The sequence below is a fragment of the Peromyscus californicus genome, unplaced genomic scaffold (genome assembly GCF_007827085.1).
Source record: "Peromyscus californicus insignis strain IS unplaced genomic scaffold, ASM782708v3 Scaffold_4__1_contigs__length_199733344, whole genome shotgun sequence".
NCBI classification, from domain to species: Eukaryota; Metazoa; Chordata; class Mammalia; order Rodentia; family Cricetidae; genus Peromyscus; species Peromyscus californicus.
The window spans coordinates 183,625,320-183,642,077 of NW_026294562.1; the positions used below are offsets into that span (position 1 = coordinate 183,625,320).

At 50.0% G+C, this 16,758-nt stretch overlaps 1 protein-coding gene across 1 annotated transcript; it reads left to right on the top strand.

The window, feature by feature from the left end:
* Positions 1-3,743: 3,743 nt before the first annotated feature.
* On the top strand, positions 3,744-16,634 carry CUNH19orf85 (chromosome unknown C19orf85 homolog). Its single transcript, XM_052712769.1, has 2 exons — positions 3,744-3,916; positions 13,379-16,634. Exons 1-2 carry the CDS (start codon positions 3,744-3,746, stop codon positions 13,890-13,892), a joined length of 687 nt encoding a protein of 228 aa, XP_052568729.1. The 3' UTR covers positions 13,893-16,634.
* Positions 16,635-16,758: the final 124 nt, after the last annotated feature.

Sequence of the window (16,758 nt, forward strand, 5' to 3'; positions counted from 1 at the left end):
TGTAGCTAGAGTTTTCCTGCCTGGCCCACAGTCAGTACAAATCTCTGTCACCCGCCAGTCCCACAGCCGCTCAGACCCGACCAAGTAAACACAGAGACTTATATTGGTTACAAACTGTATGGCCGTGGCAGGCTTCTTGGTAAATGTTCTTATAGCTTAAATTAATCCATTTTTATTAATCTATACCTTGCCACATGGCTCGTGGCTTACCGGCATCTTCACATGCTGTTTGTCATCATGGCGGCTGGCAGTGTCTTTCTGACTCAGCCTTCCACTTCCCAGCTCTATTCTCCTCCTTGTCCCGCCTATACTTCCTGCCTAGCCAATGGCCAATCAGTGTTTTATTTATTGACCAATCAACGACACATTTGCCATACAGAACATCCCACAGCAACGTTTTTTGCATGGTTGACTTTGTGGTATTCCTTGGCTCCTGACCGCCAGGATACCTTCCCATCCCAGCTGCCATACTTACAGTGAGGGCTTCGGACAGCGAAAAGAGGGCCTAGTGAATGTACAGGACTTCAACAAACACTCCATGAAGCTGGTCCCCACCCTGGGAGATTCTCATACAAAATGGGATAGGAGGAAAGGGGGCCTGGAGCCTTGAGCCGGGCCTCCCAACATCAGCATGGACATTAGCGCCCCCTGGTGGAACATCCTCAAACGTCACGCTGTGTGTGCTCAGGCCAGATGAGAAGGCGGGTGGATGTTTCTCTTGGCTCCTAGGAGCGAGAAATCTAAGTCAGCTTCTGGAGCTGGGCTAGCAAGAGTGCTGTCCTAGATACAGCAGCGGTGACCCCTGGCTGGCCCTTGGAGTCTGAGCCTTTCATTCTACTCTCCAGAGACCTGAGAGGACACATCCAGCAACTCCTTACTAAGGAATCCCAGCCTTCCCCACCCACGAAGATTTGCAAAGAACCGACTGTATCTGGAGGTGGAGACAAGCCATTGTCTCCTTCCTTAAGGTCTAGGAAGGCAGGTTCACCTTAAGATAATACGTTCTTCCTTCCCAGAATTCTCGCCCACTGCTGCGGTCCCAGGAGCCACCGTGAGGTTCGGCCGGTCTGTGTATCTTTCCTTAGAAAAGCGTAACTAACTTTATTTTTCTTCTTCTCCCATCAGATTCTGGCCAGAGCTTGAGTGTGCTTTGGGCTTCCTTGGTCTTTCTCTAAAGTGTCGTCCTTGCCGTATGGCTACCTGCAGTCCAGTGGCTGACCCCCATGATCATCTTCTCCATCCCCCTCCTCCTGGCAACTGTCAGATGTACAACTTGCCTGCCCTGGGGTTTTCCTTTATAAACGCTGATAAGTTGTCCTAAAGCTTCCATCTAAGTCTTAATTCTTTTATTAATGAAACTAAGAACACCCTGGGGGGACCCTGATTCCCCCTCCCCTGTATCATGATGGTTTCTGCTGGGATGCCTGAAGAGATCTGGTAAACATTTCCATCCTGGCTTTTAATTCTTTAAATCAGCAGAGAAAATACCTGTATGTGCATCACTAGATGGTAACACACACACACGTGCACACACAGAGATGACACGCACACATGCACACACACACACACAAACACACGCACGCGCGCGCGAGAACTGACCCTGATCAAGATAAAAAGGCAGCCACAGCCAACAGTGAGGAGCATGCAGAGAATAGAGTATGGCGGTGTACTCTTGTAATCCCAGCCCTGGGAAGGTGGAGACAGGAAGACCAGAAAGTCCAGGACCATCCTCAGCTACCTAGTGCATGAAAATGAAGACATGACCACTCCTAGGTGTGGTTGAGGAGAAGATTTTGTTATAGATATGAGAGAGAGCATAGCCAGAGGAAGGGTCCCGACTGAACCGGGGCGTGAGAGGAGGAGAGTGGGGAGAGCGAGTGAGGAAGAGGAGGGAGACGCAGAGAGGCAGAGGGAGGAGCATGTGGGATCCAAGAGAGAGTGTGTGGACCAAGAGAGTGGAAAGCTATATAGGGATCAGAAGCTGGGGGACGGGAAGCGAAGCCAGCCCCTGGGAGGGATAAGTTTACGGTAGGGGGCAGGGTGAGAGGTACTGGGAAGAGCCACAGGTACCGGGTGAGACTTGTCCTGGGGTTCTTCGGGACCTGACACATATTAAGTTCAAGGCCAGCCAAGAGCCACATTAAGATCCTGTCTCAAAAAATGAAATAAATGGGGTGATGGTGTTGCACGCCTTTAATCCCAGCACTCGGGAGGCAGAGGCAGACAGATCTCTGTGAGTTCAAGGCCAGCCTGGTCTACAGAGTGAGTTCCAGGACAGGCGCCAAAACTAAACAGAAACTCTTTCTCAAAAAACCAAAATAAATAGATAGATAGATAGATAGATAGATAGATAATAGCCTAAGAGACACAAGGAGTCTCCAGAGACCCCGAGGAGAGCCAAGAAAGACCGGCACCGTGGGAGACAGAATCAGAGACACTGGAGAGGAGGGAAGTGCAGACCCCAGGGAAAGGACTGGTTGGATGGGGCTACGGGACAATGTAAGGATGAAAGGCATAGCTTGATAGCCGGGAAGCTAGTGAGAATCAGGAACGTTTAGAGGTGGGAGAGATGGAGGGACAGAATTCAGGAAGACTTTGTTTTTATTTTTATTTTTTAATTTTATTTATTCATTCATTCATTTATTTATTTTTGAGACAGGGTTTCTCCGTATAGCCTTGGCTGTCCTGGAACTCACTCTGTAGACCAGGCTGGTCTTGAACTCACAGAGATCTGCCTGCCTCTGCCTCCGGAGTGCTGGGATTAAAGGCGTGCGCCACCACCGCCCGGCTCAAGAAGACTTCTAAGATAACTAGAGGCACCAGAGAAATGGAGACCCTGACTATCCCCAATATAGACACCTGCCACAAGTGGCTGATTCTGTCTCTCAACACCAGGAGCCAACCCCAGGTCCCCGGGACCTCCGTCAGGCAGCTCACAGCTGCCTGTAACTCCATCTCCAAGGGACCCAATACCCTCTACCCGAAATTGCCCTCGCATGCACACACCCTCACAACAGACATACACGCATAAAAATAAATCTTTAAACCAAACCCCCCGGGGGAGACCGCCAGCAGAGTTTTCTTCTCCCCACTCCTCCGAACTCTAACCTGGTCCCCTGCTCACCCACAGCATCATTCTCAGGATTCAGCAGCCAGAGCTCCTAAGAAGCCGGCTCCTCTTGCAGCCCAGAGACCTGAGGCATCAATTTCTCCTTAATGATTCTGCCCCCACCCCAACAAAGAAGTAGACCCTGTGGAGTGGGGTGAGCCTGGGGCTGATGGGCTGATGTGGAGCTCTTGACTCACACCTGGAGGCGCTGACACCCTTCTCAGAGACCGGACCCTTCTTCCAACCACCAGCAATCCCCTCCCCAAGTCTCCTTCTAAAAGCCCTCGACATTAATCGCTCCGGTTGACTCTGCGCTTGCCTTGGCCTTGCTAAAGAGGCTTTTGTCCCCTTAATTGGCTATTTCCAGGAGCTTTTCCCTGCCTCCGAACCCACGCGCCCCTGTTTTATATCCCAGGCCCAAGTATGTGTTAATTGGGCATGTAGGAGATGCGTAGAGAGCCCCCTCCCCACCCTGCCCTTGCGTTCCTATAACAGCCCCTGACCTGCAGTCATCGCAGTGGGACGGGGTGGCTTCTCATTCCGCAGTGCCAGACCTTGAGACCACATACTCCCGTCCCATCTCTGGTTGGAGGGGCGATTTCTGATCTGCATTGTAACTCCAGAGCAACCAGCCATGCACCCTGGGTTCCCTGCGGCTCCTGGGGTCTCCGAGCCAGGGCCCCGAGAGCTGTGTGCCTTTGTGAGCGGGGCTTCAGCCCACATGCTTCGGGCCCTGCAGCCCAGGCGTACCAGGCCCCCCAAGCGCCGGCCCAACCACCGGAGGTTTCTACACAACCAGATCTGCAGGTGAGGAGGGGTGTTGGGGGGGAAGCACCGGGTGGACGCCAGGAGGCCCCTAGGCTGAATTCAGCACCATTTAGCGTGCATTTACCGCGCACTTTCTGTGTGCTAGAGTCAACATCCATCACAGAGCAGGGCCAAGGAAGTCCCTGTGGGGAGGCAGAAGGTAAGAAATGGCCTGAATCAATAAATATATGAGCCAGGCTTTGTGTGACAAGACTGTAATCCTAACACTCCCGAGGCCGAGGCAGGGGGATTGCTGAGTTTGCAGCCAGTTTACTGTAGCATGAAAGAGGCCAGCCAGGACCAGGCGGTGGTAGCGCACGCCTTTAATCCCATCACTCAGGAGGCAGAGTTAGGCGGATCTCTGTGAGTTAGAGGCCAGCCTGGTCTACAGAGTGAGAGCCAGGAAAAAAAAAACAAAAAGAGGCCAGCCAGGTTAGGTAATAAGATTCTGCCTCAAAAATAAACTAAATAAATAAGTGAATAAATAAACAAACGAGAGGATATGGCACCACCTTGTGGGTGTACCTTGAAAAGAAGATTTAAGAGAAAGTGGATCTCAGCTCTCCAGCGGGATCCCATGAAGACAGAAGCCCCACAAAGATGCCAGGCACACACTGGCAGAGAGGCAGTGGTAACAGGTAAGAGGTCCCCTTTGAAGAGGACAAAAGTCCTGGAGCTAATTACAAGTATTGGTTGTACAAGACAGTGAACACTGATCCAGTGTGGTGGCACATGCCTGTAACTCCAGAGGCTGAGGCAGGAGGATTGCTGCTAGTTGCATGCCAGCCTGGTCTACATAGGAAGTTCAAGGCCATCCTGGGCTGCACAGTGAGGTCTTGTGTCAAAAAGACAGGCGTGGGAGTCTGTGGGAGTCCAGCTCCAACCTTCTCCCACCTTTCGAAGAGTTCTCGGGTGGAGGAGAGAGGAATGAGAAAATATTAGGTAGAAAGATAGACAGAGACGATAATCCCAGCACTCGGGAGGCAGAGCCAGGTGGATCTCTGTGAGTTCGAGGCCAGCCTGGGCTACAGAGTGAGATTCAGGACAGGCACCAAAACTACACAGAGAAACCTTGTCTCGAAAAACCAAAGAGAGACAGAGAGACAGAGAGAGAGAGAGAGAGAGAGAGAGAGAGAGAGAGAGAGAGAGAGAGAGAGAGAGTAAGAAAGACAGAGATACAGGATAACCCTGGATCAATATCCAGTCATGCCCAGAGCTTTATTCAAAAAGGCTTTTTATAATATGCCAAGAAGAGAGGCAAAAGACCTCCCCCTTGCAAGATCAAAGCACACCGCACAGCCAAGTGTAGACCCTTCCAAACACCTGGTTAACATGCCTGTGGCCAAATCATCTCCTTATGCAGCCCTGCTGGGTAAAGCAAAGCCAGATTCTCTGACCCTGAGTAAAGTCTCACTAAGGAGCCTCTGTGGGTCCCCAAGTGGGGGGCTGATGGCTGATGGGAAGGTGTGCTACAAGCCCAAAAATATATAAAGTAGGATTTCAGGTGATTATGACAAAGCTAATACATAGAAGAAGCCAAGGGCCTTCCAGAGGTCAAGCCGAGGCTCAAGGAGCCTTGGTGATATTTGGCCTTTGATTATCAGCCGTTTCCTGCTATGAGTTTCTCATGTGCTGTTGTAGCTTTTCCGTCATTTATTGGACACCATTTCCTTTTTACTAATAGAGTATTTTGATAACATTCTGCGCTGACAGCTATGCACATCCAGAACCCTAGTTCAAGCCTCCCGTAATTATTGTCATTGGCAGCATCTGGCCAGGACCATCCCTGGAGGGATGAAAGGTACCTTATCAGAGATGCCTCTGTACTCTCTAAGAACAGACTTAAGCATCCAAGGACAAACAAAACAGCACCTGTCTCCTAGGTTAGGGGATAGCTTTATTTCCTGTGCAATTTGCAGTGAGACCCTCCTTTCTTACAGCCTTACTTATAGACTCCTAATTCCTTACCTAACCACTTCTAGGAATGTAGCTGAGCACATAGATCCCCTTCTTGATATGCTAACTGATCATTAGCTCTCAATTGACCTCTGCCCCGGCCAGCAGGGTGTCAACCGGGGCGACCCACCTGCGGGAGAGAATGAGAGGGACGGGAGACACGAGAGAAGACAGCAAGACAGTGTTCTGATCAAGCTGCAAATTTTATTCTCCTCAGCAAGGCTTATATATGGAGGGGGAGGGAAGGAGGGAAGGGGTGCACGACGTGCCATACGTGCAGATGAAGGGGGACATGCAAGTCGTGAGGGTGTTGTGCTAGGTGGTAAGGTCACTGGTCAGGGCCCATTGTTCTGTTGCTATGCTACCTGACCTACCTGACCTATTCTTTATCTTTAGGGCATCTGGTTTAGGGCAGGGGCTTGTTCTCTGGCCTAGCTAGTACTTTTCCATGGTCCATGTTTGGTCCCTGACAGACCTCCTCCTTTAACCACTCCATGTTCAGGTTGTAAGAGAAAGCCTGACAGTCACTGCCTGAGGAAAATTCTCACCTGCCTTTATGACCCCGTAAGAATTCAAGCATCGCTATTGCTTGGGTTTATAACTGAACACCTCAGAGATTTGGGAGGACTTAGAGGTATAAGGAGGCAGAGAAGAAGACTGGAGAACTTGAGGACAAGATGGAAGATGAAGAAGAGTCAGATGGGGAAGTACTAGCTGGGTAAAAATGAGATGAGAAGGACCTAGATGAGGCAGAGTTAAGATGAGAGAATTAAGATAGAACTTAGAGGGGACAGCAGATAAATATAGAGAGAAATCAGGAAAGAAAGGAGCTAGGCATGAGAACAGAACTGAAGCTGTGTAGATAGGATTTTATCCCAGAGGAATAAAGTAGATGGACAAAGAGCTTGGTGTACTCAGATTCTTTTTGTTTGTTTGCTTTTTGTTTTTTGTTTTTTTTCGGTCCCCACCCCCTCAGACAGGGTTTCTCTGTGTAGCTTTCCGCCTTTCCTGGAACTCACTTGGTAGCCCAGATTCGCCTCGAACTCACAGAGATCCGCCTGGCTCTGCCTCCCAAGTGCTGGGATTAAAGGCGTGCGCCACCACCGCCCGGCCTGTACTTAAATTCTTTTCCCCAAAATAATTCTCACCATTCGTAGTTTCTCTCCTGAGCCCCTGGGAATTATTAAGGCTGGTCCTATAATAATATACAAGAGAGGTGTGTGTGTATTATCAGGTTGGTCGGAAAAGAACTCCAGTTTTGAACTATGTATTTTAAATCATTATAAGTAGGTTCACCAAACATCCAATTTTCAAAAGTGGAGTGAATTGGGCTGTGAGGTTTCCCCTCGTCTGCCATAGCCACCTGACCTTTGGACAACTGGTTGACACTTTTTCAAGCAGCTCCATATATCAGTGGTTCTCAACCTGTGTGTCTCGACCCCCCTTGGGAGCTGAATGACCCTTTCACAGAGGTCGAATATCAGAGATCCTGCGTATCAGATATTTACATTATGATTCATAACAGCAGTAAAATTACAGTTATGAAGTAGCAACAAGAATAAATGTATGCTTGGAGGTCACCACAATATGAGGAACTATATTAAAGGGTTGCAGCGTTAGGAAGGTTGAGAAATAGTGCCATATAGGGTTTTTTAAGATTTATTTTTTAAGTCAGGCGGTGGTGGCACATGCCTTTAATCCCAGCACTCAGGAGGCAGAGGCAGGCGGATCTCTGTGAGTTTGAGGCCAACTTGGGCTACAGAGTGAGATCCAGGAAAGGCGGAAAGCTACACAGAGAAACCCTGTCTCGAAAAACCAAAAAAAAAAATTATTTTTAATTAGGTGTATGCTGTGTGTGTGTGTGTGTGTGTGTGTGTGTAAAAATAAACAGATCTTTTTTATTCAAAATAGGAACCATAACAATCAACACATTTTTACCAAAGAGAAATAAGGGTTATTTATTATTATTATTCCTGTAGTGTAAAAATCCAAGCTTGGAGGGGCAAGAGAGACGGCTCAAGGGTTAAGAGGGAGTACTGCTCTTCCACAGGACCCAAGTTCAATTCCCATCACCTATGTTGGAGATCTGAAGCCCTCTTCTGGCCTCCATGGGCAACTACACTCACATGCACACACACACACACACACACACACACACACACACACACACACACACACCATACATCTAATTAAAAAGAAATCTTTAAAAACCACATATGGAGATGCTTGAAAAATGGCAACCAGTTGTCCAGAGGTCAGGTGAATATGGTTGACAGGACAAAACCTCACAGCCCAATTCGTTCCACTTTTGAAACCTGGATGTTTGATGAGCAGTCAGGTACTGTCATGGGAAAGATCTGGTCCTTTTCTGTTGGCCAATGCCAGCTACAGGCATCAAAGTCCTGGGTGCATCTCATGGATTTGCTGAGCACATGTCGCAGATGTTACGGTTTTGCTGGATCCAAATAGCTTAGGGGGTCAGACTGGCTGCAGGTCACCGAACAGTGACCTGTGATCTTTTTTGCCCCACGTTAGCTTTGGGACGTGCTGTGGGGCTTCTCCTCTGTCCAGCTGCCGGGCTGGCCTTTGCCTGTTGTTGTACACAATCCATTTCCCATTGCATGTCACAATCCAATCAAGAAATAGTTCTTGGGCTGGGCATGGTGGTGCATGCCTTTAATCTCAGCACTCGGGAGGCAGAGCCAGAAAAGCTCTGAGTTCAAGGCCAGCCTGGTCTACAGAGTGAGTTCCAGGACAGCCAGGGCTACATGGTGAGACCTTGTCTCACACAAAAACAACAACATAGTTCGTTGTTGTATAGAAGGACCCAGTTCTAAATGATTCTTCTTCTTCTTTTCTTTCTTTAAAATTTTGTTTGTTTGTTTTTTTGAGGGCTTTTGTTGTTGTTGTTGTTGTTGGTTTTTTTTTGTTTTTTTTTTTTTTTGAGACAGAGTTTCTCTGTGTAGCCCTGGCTGTCCTGGAACTCTCTCTGTAGACCAGGCTGGCCTTGAACTCCCAGAGATCCTCCTGCCTCTGTCCATCCCCCCTTGGGATTAAAGTGCTGGGAATAAAGGTGTTCACAGTCAGCTTGTACAGTATCCATCTATCAAGCATTTTCACTTTTTTTTATTTGCTTCAAAATGCCAAATGGCTCCTAATCTCCTTTGAAAAACTTCTTGAACAACAAGAAAGAAGAAGAAACAGAGAAGAGGGGGAGGAAAGAAAAAAGAAAAAACCTACTTTAAAAAAAAAAAAGGTTTATTTATTTATTAAGTATACAGTGTTCTGCCTACATGTATGTCTGCAGGCCAGAAGAGGGCACCAGATGTCATTACAGATGGTTGTGAGCCACCATGTGGTTGCTGGGAATTGAACTCAGGACAGGCAGCCAGGGCTCTTAACCTCTGAGCCATCGCTCAGCCCCCCTGCATTTTTTTTAGACAGGGTCTCTCTAAGTAGCCCTGACTGTCTTGGAACTCACTTTGTAGACCAGGCTGGCCTTGAACTCACAGAGCTGCACCTGTCTCTGCCTCCCGAGTGCTGGGATTAAAGGTGAGTATGAAGGTGTGTATCAGCACAAACCCCGCAAACCGGTTGTCTTGAGCCACCATAGATAGTCCTGTTTATTCCTTAGCAGTTCCTGGACCAAACACCTTGTTGATGTTTCAAGTTGTCTTTGTTGCTTTATTTTGTACTCAAATTTAAAAAAAAAATCAGATTTACTTTTTGTATGGTGTCATTTCCATAGTACAAAAACTATAAATAGTCAATTAGCAAAATAACATAGAGTGAGACGTGTGGGTTGGAACGATGTTTAACATAACCATGTTTGTTAATAACGTATCCAGTATTAGACTTCAAGTTGCAATGATACAAAGCTAAACCCATTCCGTGCCAACCTTGCACCGTGCTTGCTTAGCAGAATGGAGTTCAGGTTCCAGCCTCATCGCAGCGTAAAACCAGGCATGGTAGTCACGGCACCCAGGAGGTGGAGGCAGGAGGACCGGGAGTTCAGAAGTAAAAAGATATTGACTATCCTACACGCCTCAACACCAGAGAATTAACTGGCCACTTTGCGGGGAGGGTGGCAAAGGGTCTTGGGTGTGCTGGGCTGACCTCAAACTCAATTACACAGCAAAGGATGGCCTGAATTCCTGACCCTCAGCCTCCTCCCGATTCAACCTCACAGGCGTACACACCACGCCAGCTCAGGGAGGCAGGGGATCAGGAATTCACGGTCATCTGCTGCACAAGGGTTTTGAGTCCAGCCTGGGCTTCGCACAAGACCCCCCGTCTCTGAGCAAACGAAACAGTGACATTTATGTTACGTCCGTGTTTACCTGGACTTTAAACATTAGACTACGTTGGAAGGAGGAAGAAACGGGATGGAGGGAGTGTGATTGTTTTTTTTTTTTTTTTTTTCGTTTTTCGAGACAGGGTTTCTCTGTGTAGCTTTGCGCCTTTCCTGGGACTCGCTTGGTAGCCCAGGCTGGCCTCGAACTCACAGAGATCCACCTGGCTCTGCCTCCCGAGAGGGCTGGAGAGATGGCTCAGCCGTTAAAGGCTAGGCTCACAACCAAAAATATAAGAGTGTGATTGTTTTAAAGGAGGAGGCCAAGGGAGCCTCACCGGGAGAGTGGGCTTGAGCAAAGCCTTGGGGAAGGTGAGAGAAGGGGCGTGCTCAGGCGCTGGCACTGAGGGTAGCGGGATGGTGGTGATATTGAGGGTGGTGACGGTAAAGACAGGAAGATGATGATGGTGACGATGATGGTGATGGTTGTAATGGCAGTGGTGGTGATTTTGGTGACGATGGTGATGGTGGTGATAATCACGATGGTGCCGATGGTGATGATAATCACGATGGTGGCGATGGTGATGGTAATGTTGGTGCCGATGGTGGTGATAATAATGGTGGCTATAATGAAGATGGTGGTAGTGATGAATTACAATTGCATGACACTTAAATGGACCACACGCTCTACCGAGCACTTGACTCTTAACTCATGAGTGAGCACTCATTCACAATGAGTACACTTCTGATCCTCCTGCCTCCACTGACCAAGTGCTGGGATTCAGGTGTGCACCACCACACCCAGTCTACTCGGTGCTGGGGATCTGACCCAGGGATTTCTTTGTTTTGTTTTTGTTTTTCAAGACAGGGTTTCTCTCTGTGTGTAGCTTTGGAGCCTGTCCTAGAACTCACTCTGTAGCCCAGGCTGGTCTCAAACTCACAGAGATCCGCCTGCCTCTGCCTCCCGAGTGCTGGGATTAAAGGCGTGTGCCACCGCCGCCCAGCTTGACCCAGGGATTTGTGCATGCTAGGCAAGCACTCTGCTAATTGAGCTACGTTCCCAACCCTGGGGGAGTAATTATTCCTCGAATCTGTGTGTGTGTGTGTGTGTGTGTGTGCGCTGTTATTGCTGTTGTTGCTGTTATTTTGAGATAGAGAATTTCTATGCCCTGGTTCTCATTATGTGAGCCAGATTGATCTCAAACACCCACCAGTCCTCCTGCTCCAGCCTCCAAGAGAATTGAGATTACGTATGTGTAGTACCGCGCCCGGCTGATTCTGGATTATTATTTAATATTCTCTCTGTGTGTGTCTCTCTCTCTCTCCCTATCTCCCTCTCCTTTCTGTCTCTGGATTTTTACTTTGTTGACGTGGGATCTCATATAGCCCAGGCTACCTCCAAATTCAATATGTGGTCGAGGATGGCATTGGATGCTTGATCCTCCCGCCTCCATCTTCCCGGCGCTGGGACCACAGGTGCGTGCGCTGCACCTGCTCTGCGTGGATGTTAGGGGAGCTAAAGCTAGCCTGGCAGGATCTGCCTCTGAGTCCGCAGCATTCTAACGCCCCGCAGGCAGGAAGTGTGACGCAATCAATCAGCCCTGTGTGTAGACTCTTTATCTCAGGTGTGGCTTTTCCCCTCTCTTTGAAAGTTTCAATTTTAAAAAATTAGTATACAAAGTAACTGGTTTCCTTGTGGGCTTCTCTTACTTTTTTTAAACATTTGTTTATTATTTTATGTGAGTGTTTTGCCTGCTTCTGCGTCTGTGCACCACACACCATGTAGTGCCCTCGGGGGGCCAGAAGAGGGCACCAGCTCCCTTGGCACTGGAGTTACAGATGACCCTAAACCTCCATGTAATGGTTGTGCTGGGAATGGAACCCAGGTCCTCTACCAGAGCAGCCTGGGCTGCTAACCATTGGGCCATCTCTCCAGCCCCGCCCACCGCATTTTCAGACACGCTGTTTGTGTTGACGTTCCCACCCGCACCCCTGCGCCCGCAGTTACCGCCTTTGCCCTTCCGGATCACGGGTGTTCTATCACCTCCGCACCTCCCTTCCTTAGAGCTTCCCGTCTCCTCTCCTGCTCTTATTCTCCTTTCCCCGTCCCGACCCACACTCACTCCCACAGAAATACAACTGTATACAGATCAGCCGCTGCGGGCCAGCTAGAGGGCTCAGCTTGCGAGGGCCCTGGCTTTCTGAGAAAGCCTGGCTTTCTGAGACAGATATCAGGAGCAGGGCTGAAGAGACGGCCCAGTTGTTAAAAATACCCCGCTGCTCTTCCAGAGGGCCGGAGTTCAGCTCTCAGCACACAAGCCTCTGGCCTCTACAGGCAACCAGATACATTAAGAAAAACACTTTTTAAAAACCAGAAATCCTGCCGGGCGGTGGTGGCGCACGCCTTTAATCCCAGCACTCGGGAGGCAGAGGCAGGTGAAACTCTGTAAGTTCGAGGCCAGCCTGGTCTATAGAGCCAGTTCCAAGCCAGCCAAGGTCGCATAGAGAGACCCTGTCTTAAAAACTAACAAACAAAAAAATTTAAAACAACAACCAGAAATCCATATAAAGCTGTCCTCTGACCTTCACGTGTGGTATGGAGAGAGGGGCAGGAAGGAGATGGAGAATCACACACACAAAATAAATAAACGCAAAAAAAAAGAGCTATTTCAAATAATAACCAAAATTCAATTTTTAGAAAGAAAAGAATTTGGGGGACACAGTTCAGCCCGTTGTTCATGAAACACATCCGTGTGACTGCTGAGGGGGTGGAAGTGAGGAGCCAGGAGAGATCAGTGTTTTAGCTTCTGGCAAGAGACGCAAGGGAGCGGGCAGAACTGTGGGATGCACACTCAAGCCATCGGCATGGCCGAGCACGCTGGCCCGGGCTCCCTTTGGATTATTGATCGGAAAGGCGCTCTTCCCCGGAGACGGTTCATTTTTATGTATTGGAATAGGGTTGTAATAAATCTTCACTGTCAAGATGCGAGGTGCACAACCCTGCAGCAATCAGAACTTCCTTGGAAGACATATTGACTTGCCAGACTGAAGAAAATGAAGGCAGGGTCCAGGAAATGAGCAGGGAGGGGGGAAAATGGGGTTGAGAAGAAAGGACATGTATCTCTGGGTGAAGCGGGAAATAATTAGAAGAGAGGTCTTTTGCAGGCAAAGCTGAGATTCTCTCTCTTTCTCTCTCTCTCTCTCTCTCTTTCCAGGCAGTTTGCCAAGATTGAAGCCGCCACCCAGCACCTGGCCCTCTCCATCCTGTCTCAAAAAGCACCTCCCCAGAGACCACGGCCCCGAAGGCCACCTCCACCACCTCCATCCCCCTTCTTGGGAGTGGCCTGTGCTGAGGCCCCCATGGAAATGCCCCACGACGGCCCCAGCCTGAGCCTAGCTGCCCTGGACACCTCAACCCTCGACCTCTTTGATGACATTCTGCTCACTCCTGCGTGTCCCTGGGTGGCTCCTGACCGTTTCTGTCAGACGCTGGCTGCCGGTATTTCCCGGGAGGCATCTGGTTTCATTTCTCACGCCCCAGGCCCCGGAGACCTGAGACAGCCAACCCCTACGCAGGCTCCAAGGTTCTCCAATCCTCTGTCCCCTCCCCAGAATGCCCACGGGGGAAGCACAGGGCCTGCGGCTCTAGGCTGGGGTTGGGTGGATAGCTGGGAGGTACCTTGTGCCTGGGGTCCTCAGGGAATCCGGGATGGCTGGGGAACCCTTTGAAACCTATTCACGACACAGTCCAAACCCTCTCCCCTTGACAGACCTGAGGATATACACAGCTCAGCTGGTAGAGCGCTTGCCTGACACACAAGAGACCCTGGGCTCCATCCCCAGAACCTGTAACCCTGTAGAATAAACCAATCCCAGACTACCACGGTGTACCACAGCCCAGAGCTCTGCTCCCAGACCCAGGGCCGCCACCTCTGCCCACTTTGAGGACCCCTTGCACTCCCTGCCCATGAATTCTCCTTTCTCCCTTCCCAGCACAGGCTGCTCCCCTCCCACACCCCACTCTTCTCTGCCTGGTATCTGCGCTCTCTCAATAGTCCCCCAATTCCGCTGAACACCGCTATGGGCCAGGCCCAGGACTTGCTGTTAGTACGCTGAAACAGAGTAGGCAAGATCCCCAACCCTCGGAGCTCAAGCAGGGTGTGTGTGTGTGTGTGTGTGTGTGTGTGTGTGTGTGTGTGTGTGTGTGTGAAACATGGAACCCTCAGAGAGCTTTGGCAGCAAGATGAAGTCCCAATTTCTGATTGGAACAAGTGTGATATAAATAAAGTGTGCTGTTGACTGAGTGGCTACTGGGCATGGAACGATCAGGGAAGGTCTGGGATGCTGAGCAGAATCAGGCTGTAGGAAGGCATGGGGTCCAGGACCAGGAACCAGGAACGGCACAGCAAAGGCCCTGAGGGAGGACTCTGGGGGAGCTAGGGAGGCCAGTGTGGCTGGAGGCTCCTGAGTATGCAGAGGGAGGTGAGGCCCATCATGAGTTGGGGAGAATTTGGACTTGGTTTTTATTTTTATTTTGTTTGTTTGTTTTTAAGACAGTGCTGGGATTGCAGGCCTGTGCTGCCAGGCGTCCCTCTCATCTCTGAGGGTCTTAATGTCCCTCACAGATACGATCTAGTCTTTCTGTCCTGGTCAGGGCAAGCCCTGCCTTTCTGTGTGTACAGACATGTGTCTCTTTGTCCTAGACACGCATTCTTGGGTTTGGGGAAGGGCCTGGGGTGGGGTGGGGCTGCTGTCCTGTCCTCCAGCTCCCGGGTCGCCAAAGGGAAGCCTGGGATTCCTCCCTGAGGAGCTGCAGGGAGTGGAGTCCAGACATCTGGAGAGTTGGAATCCAGGCTCAGACTCAAAGCTGGCCAGGGGGAGCCACTGCTGGGCTAGGGCAGCGTACTCTGGCCAGCCCAGCCCCAGAAGCTGACTTTCATCCTGGGCTCCCAGGAGCCCAGAGCCACAGCATCCGCCCGCCCTACCAAGCCAGGCAGGACCCGAGCGCACTAGCTTGTGGCTCGGGGATGCTCCACGAGGGGGCGCCAGTGTCTCTGAATCGCTCAAGCTGGGTGCCGGCTTTATGGTCTGAGAACCTGCACACTGACATGGGCTGACAGGCAGGCATTCAGCAGTCTCCCCTCACCTGTCTTGAGGCCCCCAACGGTGTGCAGAGGTGGGAACAGTGTGCAATTAAGTTATTCAACAACAACAAAAAAAACAAAAACAAACAAACAAAAAAAAAACCGTGAACACGTATGTGTAGAGTCTGTGGATGCAGCCGCAGGCAAGGTTGTCCCTGGAGCTGGGAGCGAGGTGTCCACAAACAAATGAGAAAATGCCCGCTCAGGAGGGACACAGCAATACGGGGTAGGGCTGAGTTGCTGCTTCCGTGAGAACACCCTCTCTGTGGGTGTCACATGTCCATGGCATCCATGGTGGTCCTCAGTTTTCAAGGCCAGCAATATCTACAACCTACAGACTCAGTCCTAAGGGGCTTGACCAATGGCCTGTGATCCCAGCTGAGTATCTTCCCTATATCAGGGTTCTCCAGAGAAACGGAAACAGGATGAGCAGGATCAAGTATCTACCCTGCAGTCCAGGGACAGACACACTGACACAGCTACCTCTCCCTAGCGGTTATGAAGAATTAGTTCATGGGACATCCCAGGAAATCTAGTGATTTCCTCCCTCCCTTCCTCCATGTAATCTGAGGTCTCTGTTTCGAGTTTAGTTCAGTCACTCTTGGTCTTCAGATATCACACAGAAAATTCCTCATTTTAATCTGCGTGCCATTCTGAGTAGTCTGACAAAATCTTATGCATCCACTCCTCATTGTTAGAAGACAAATTCTTTGTCTAGTGTGTCCATGCTGTATATGCTACTCCCCTGTTAATCACTTAGGAACCATCTCAGGTATCAGGACAGTCCAGTATCACAGTGCTGGTGTTCCTGTAACCCTTATTTTACCGGCTGAGAGTGTTACCAGGTATAAAAAGGCAAACTCATTTCAAAGACTTTCCTCTGAGAAAACAGCACATCTGTCTCTTCAGGGACACCCCCAACACCTTGGTGTCTCCACTACAACCTAGGGTTCTCCTTCACAGTTCATGGGTTGCCCATTCAAGGGCTCCATGGAGGACATCTGTCCCTGCCACACACTGCCTGGTCTTCCAGGCTCTTCTCTGGCACCTGGTACAAGCCTGCATGATGCTATAAAGCTGAATGGGTGCTCTTTCCATTGTTTAGGGAAATGTTTCCCCAGGTTTAGTCGTGTGGGCAGTCAGAGGCCTCTACAGCTGTGGTGACAGGGCCCAGCTCCCTCTCAGGGTAGAACTTGGTCTCACAGGCCTGCAGAATGCAGGAGTTATGGAGGCAAGCCAGCAGAGTTGGGCTGAGTGCCACCTGAGATGGGGACAGTCAGAAACTCCTACTTCAAGACGCATCTGCTGCCTACTGTGCAGATGTGGCCTGCGTCTAGTCCCAGCTTGGGGCTGGGAAGAGGCACCCCCCCCTTCTCCTCACCTCACTTCATCCTCTTCTCCCACCTGCACACCCCAGTAGCCCCTGTGACACCCCACAAACCCAATCGTGG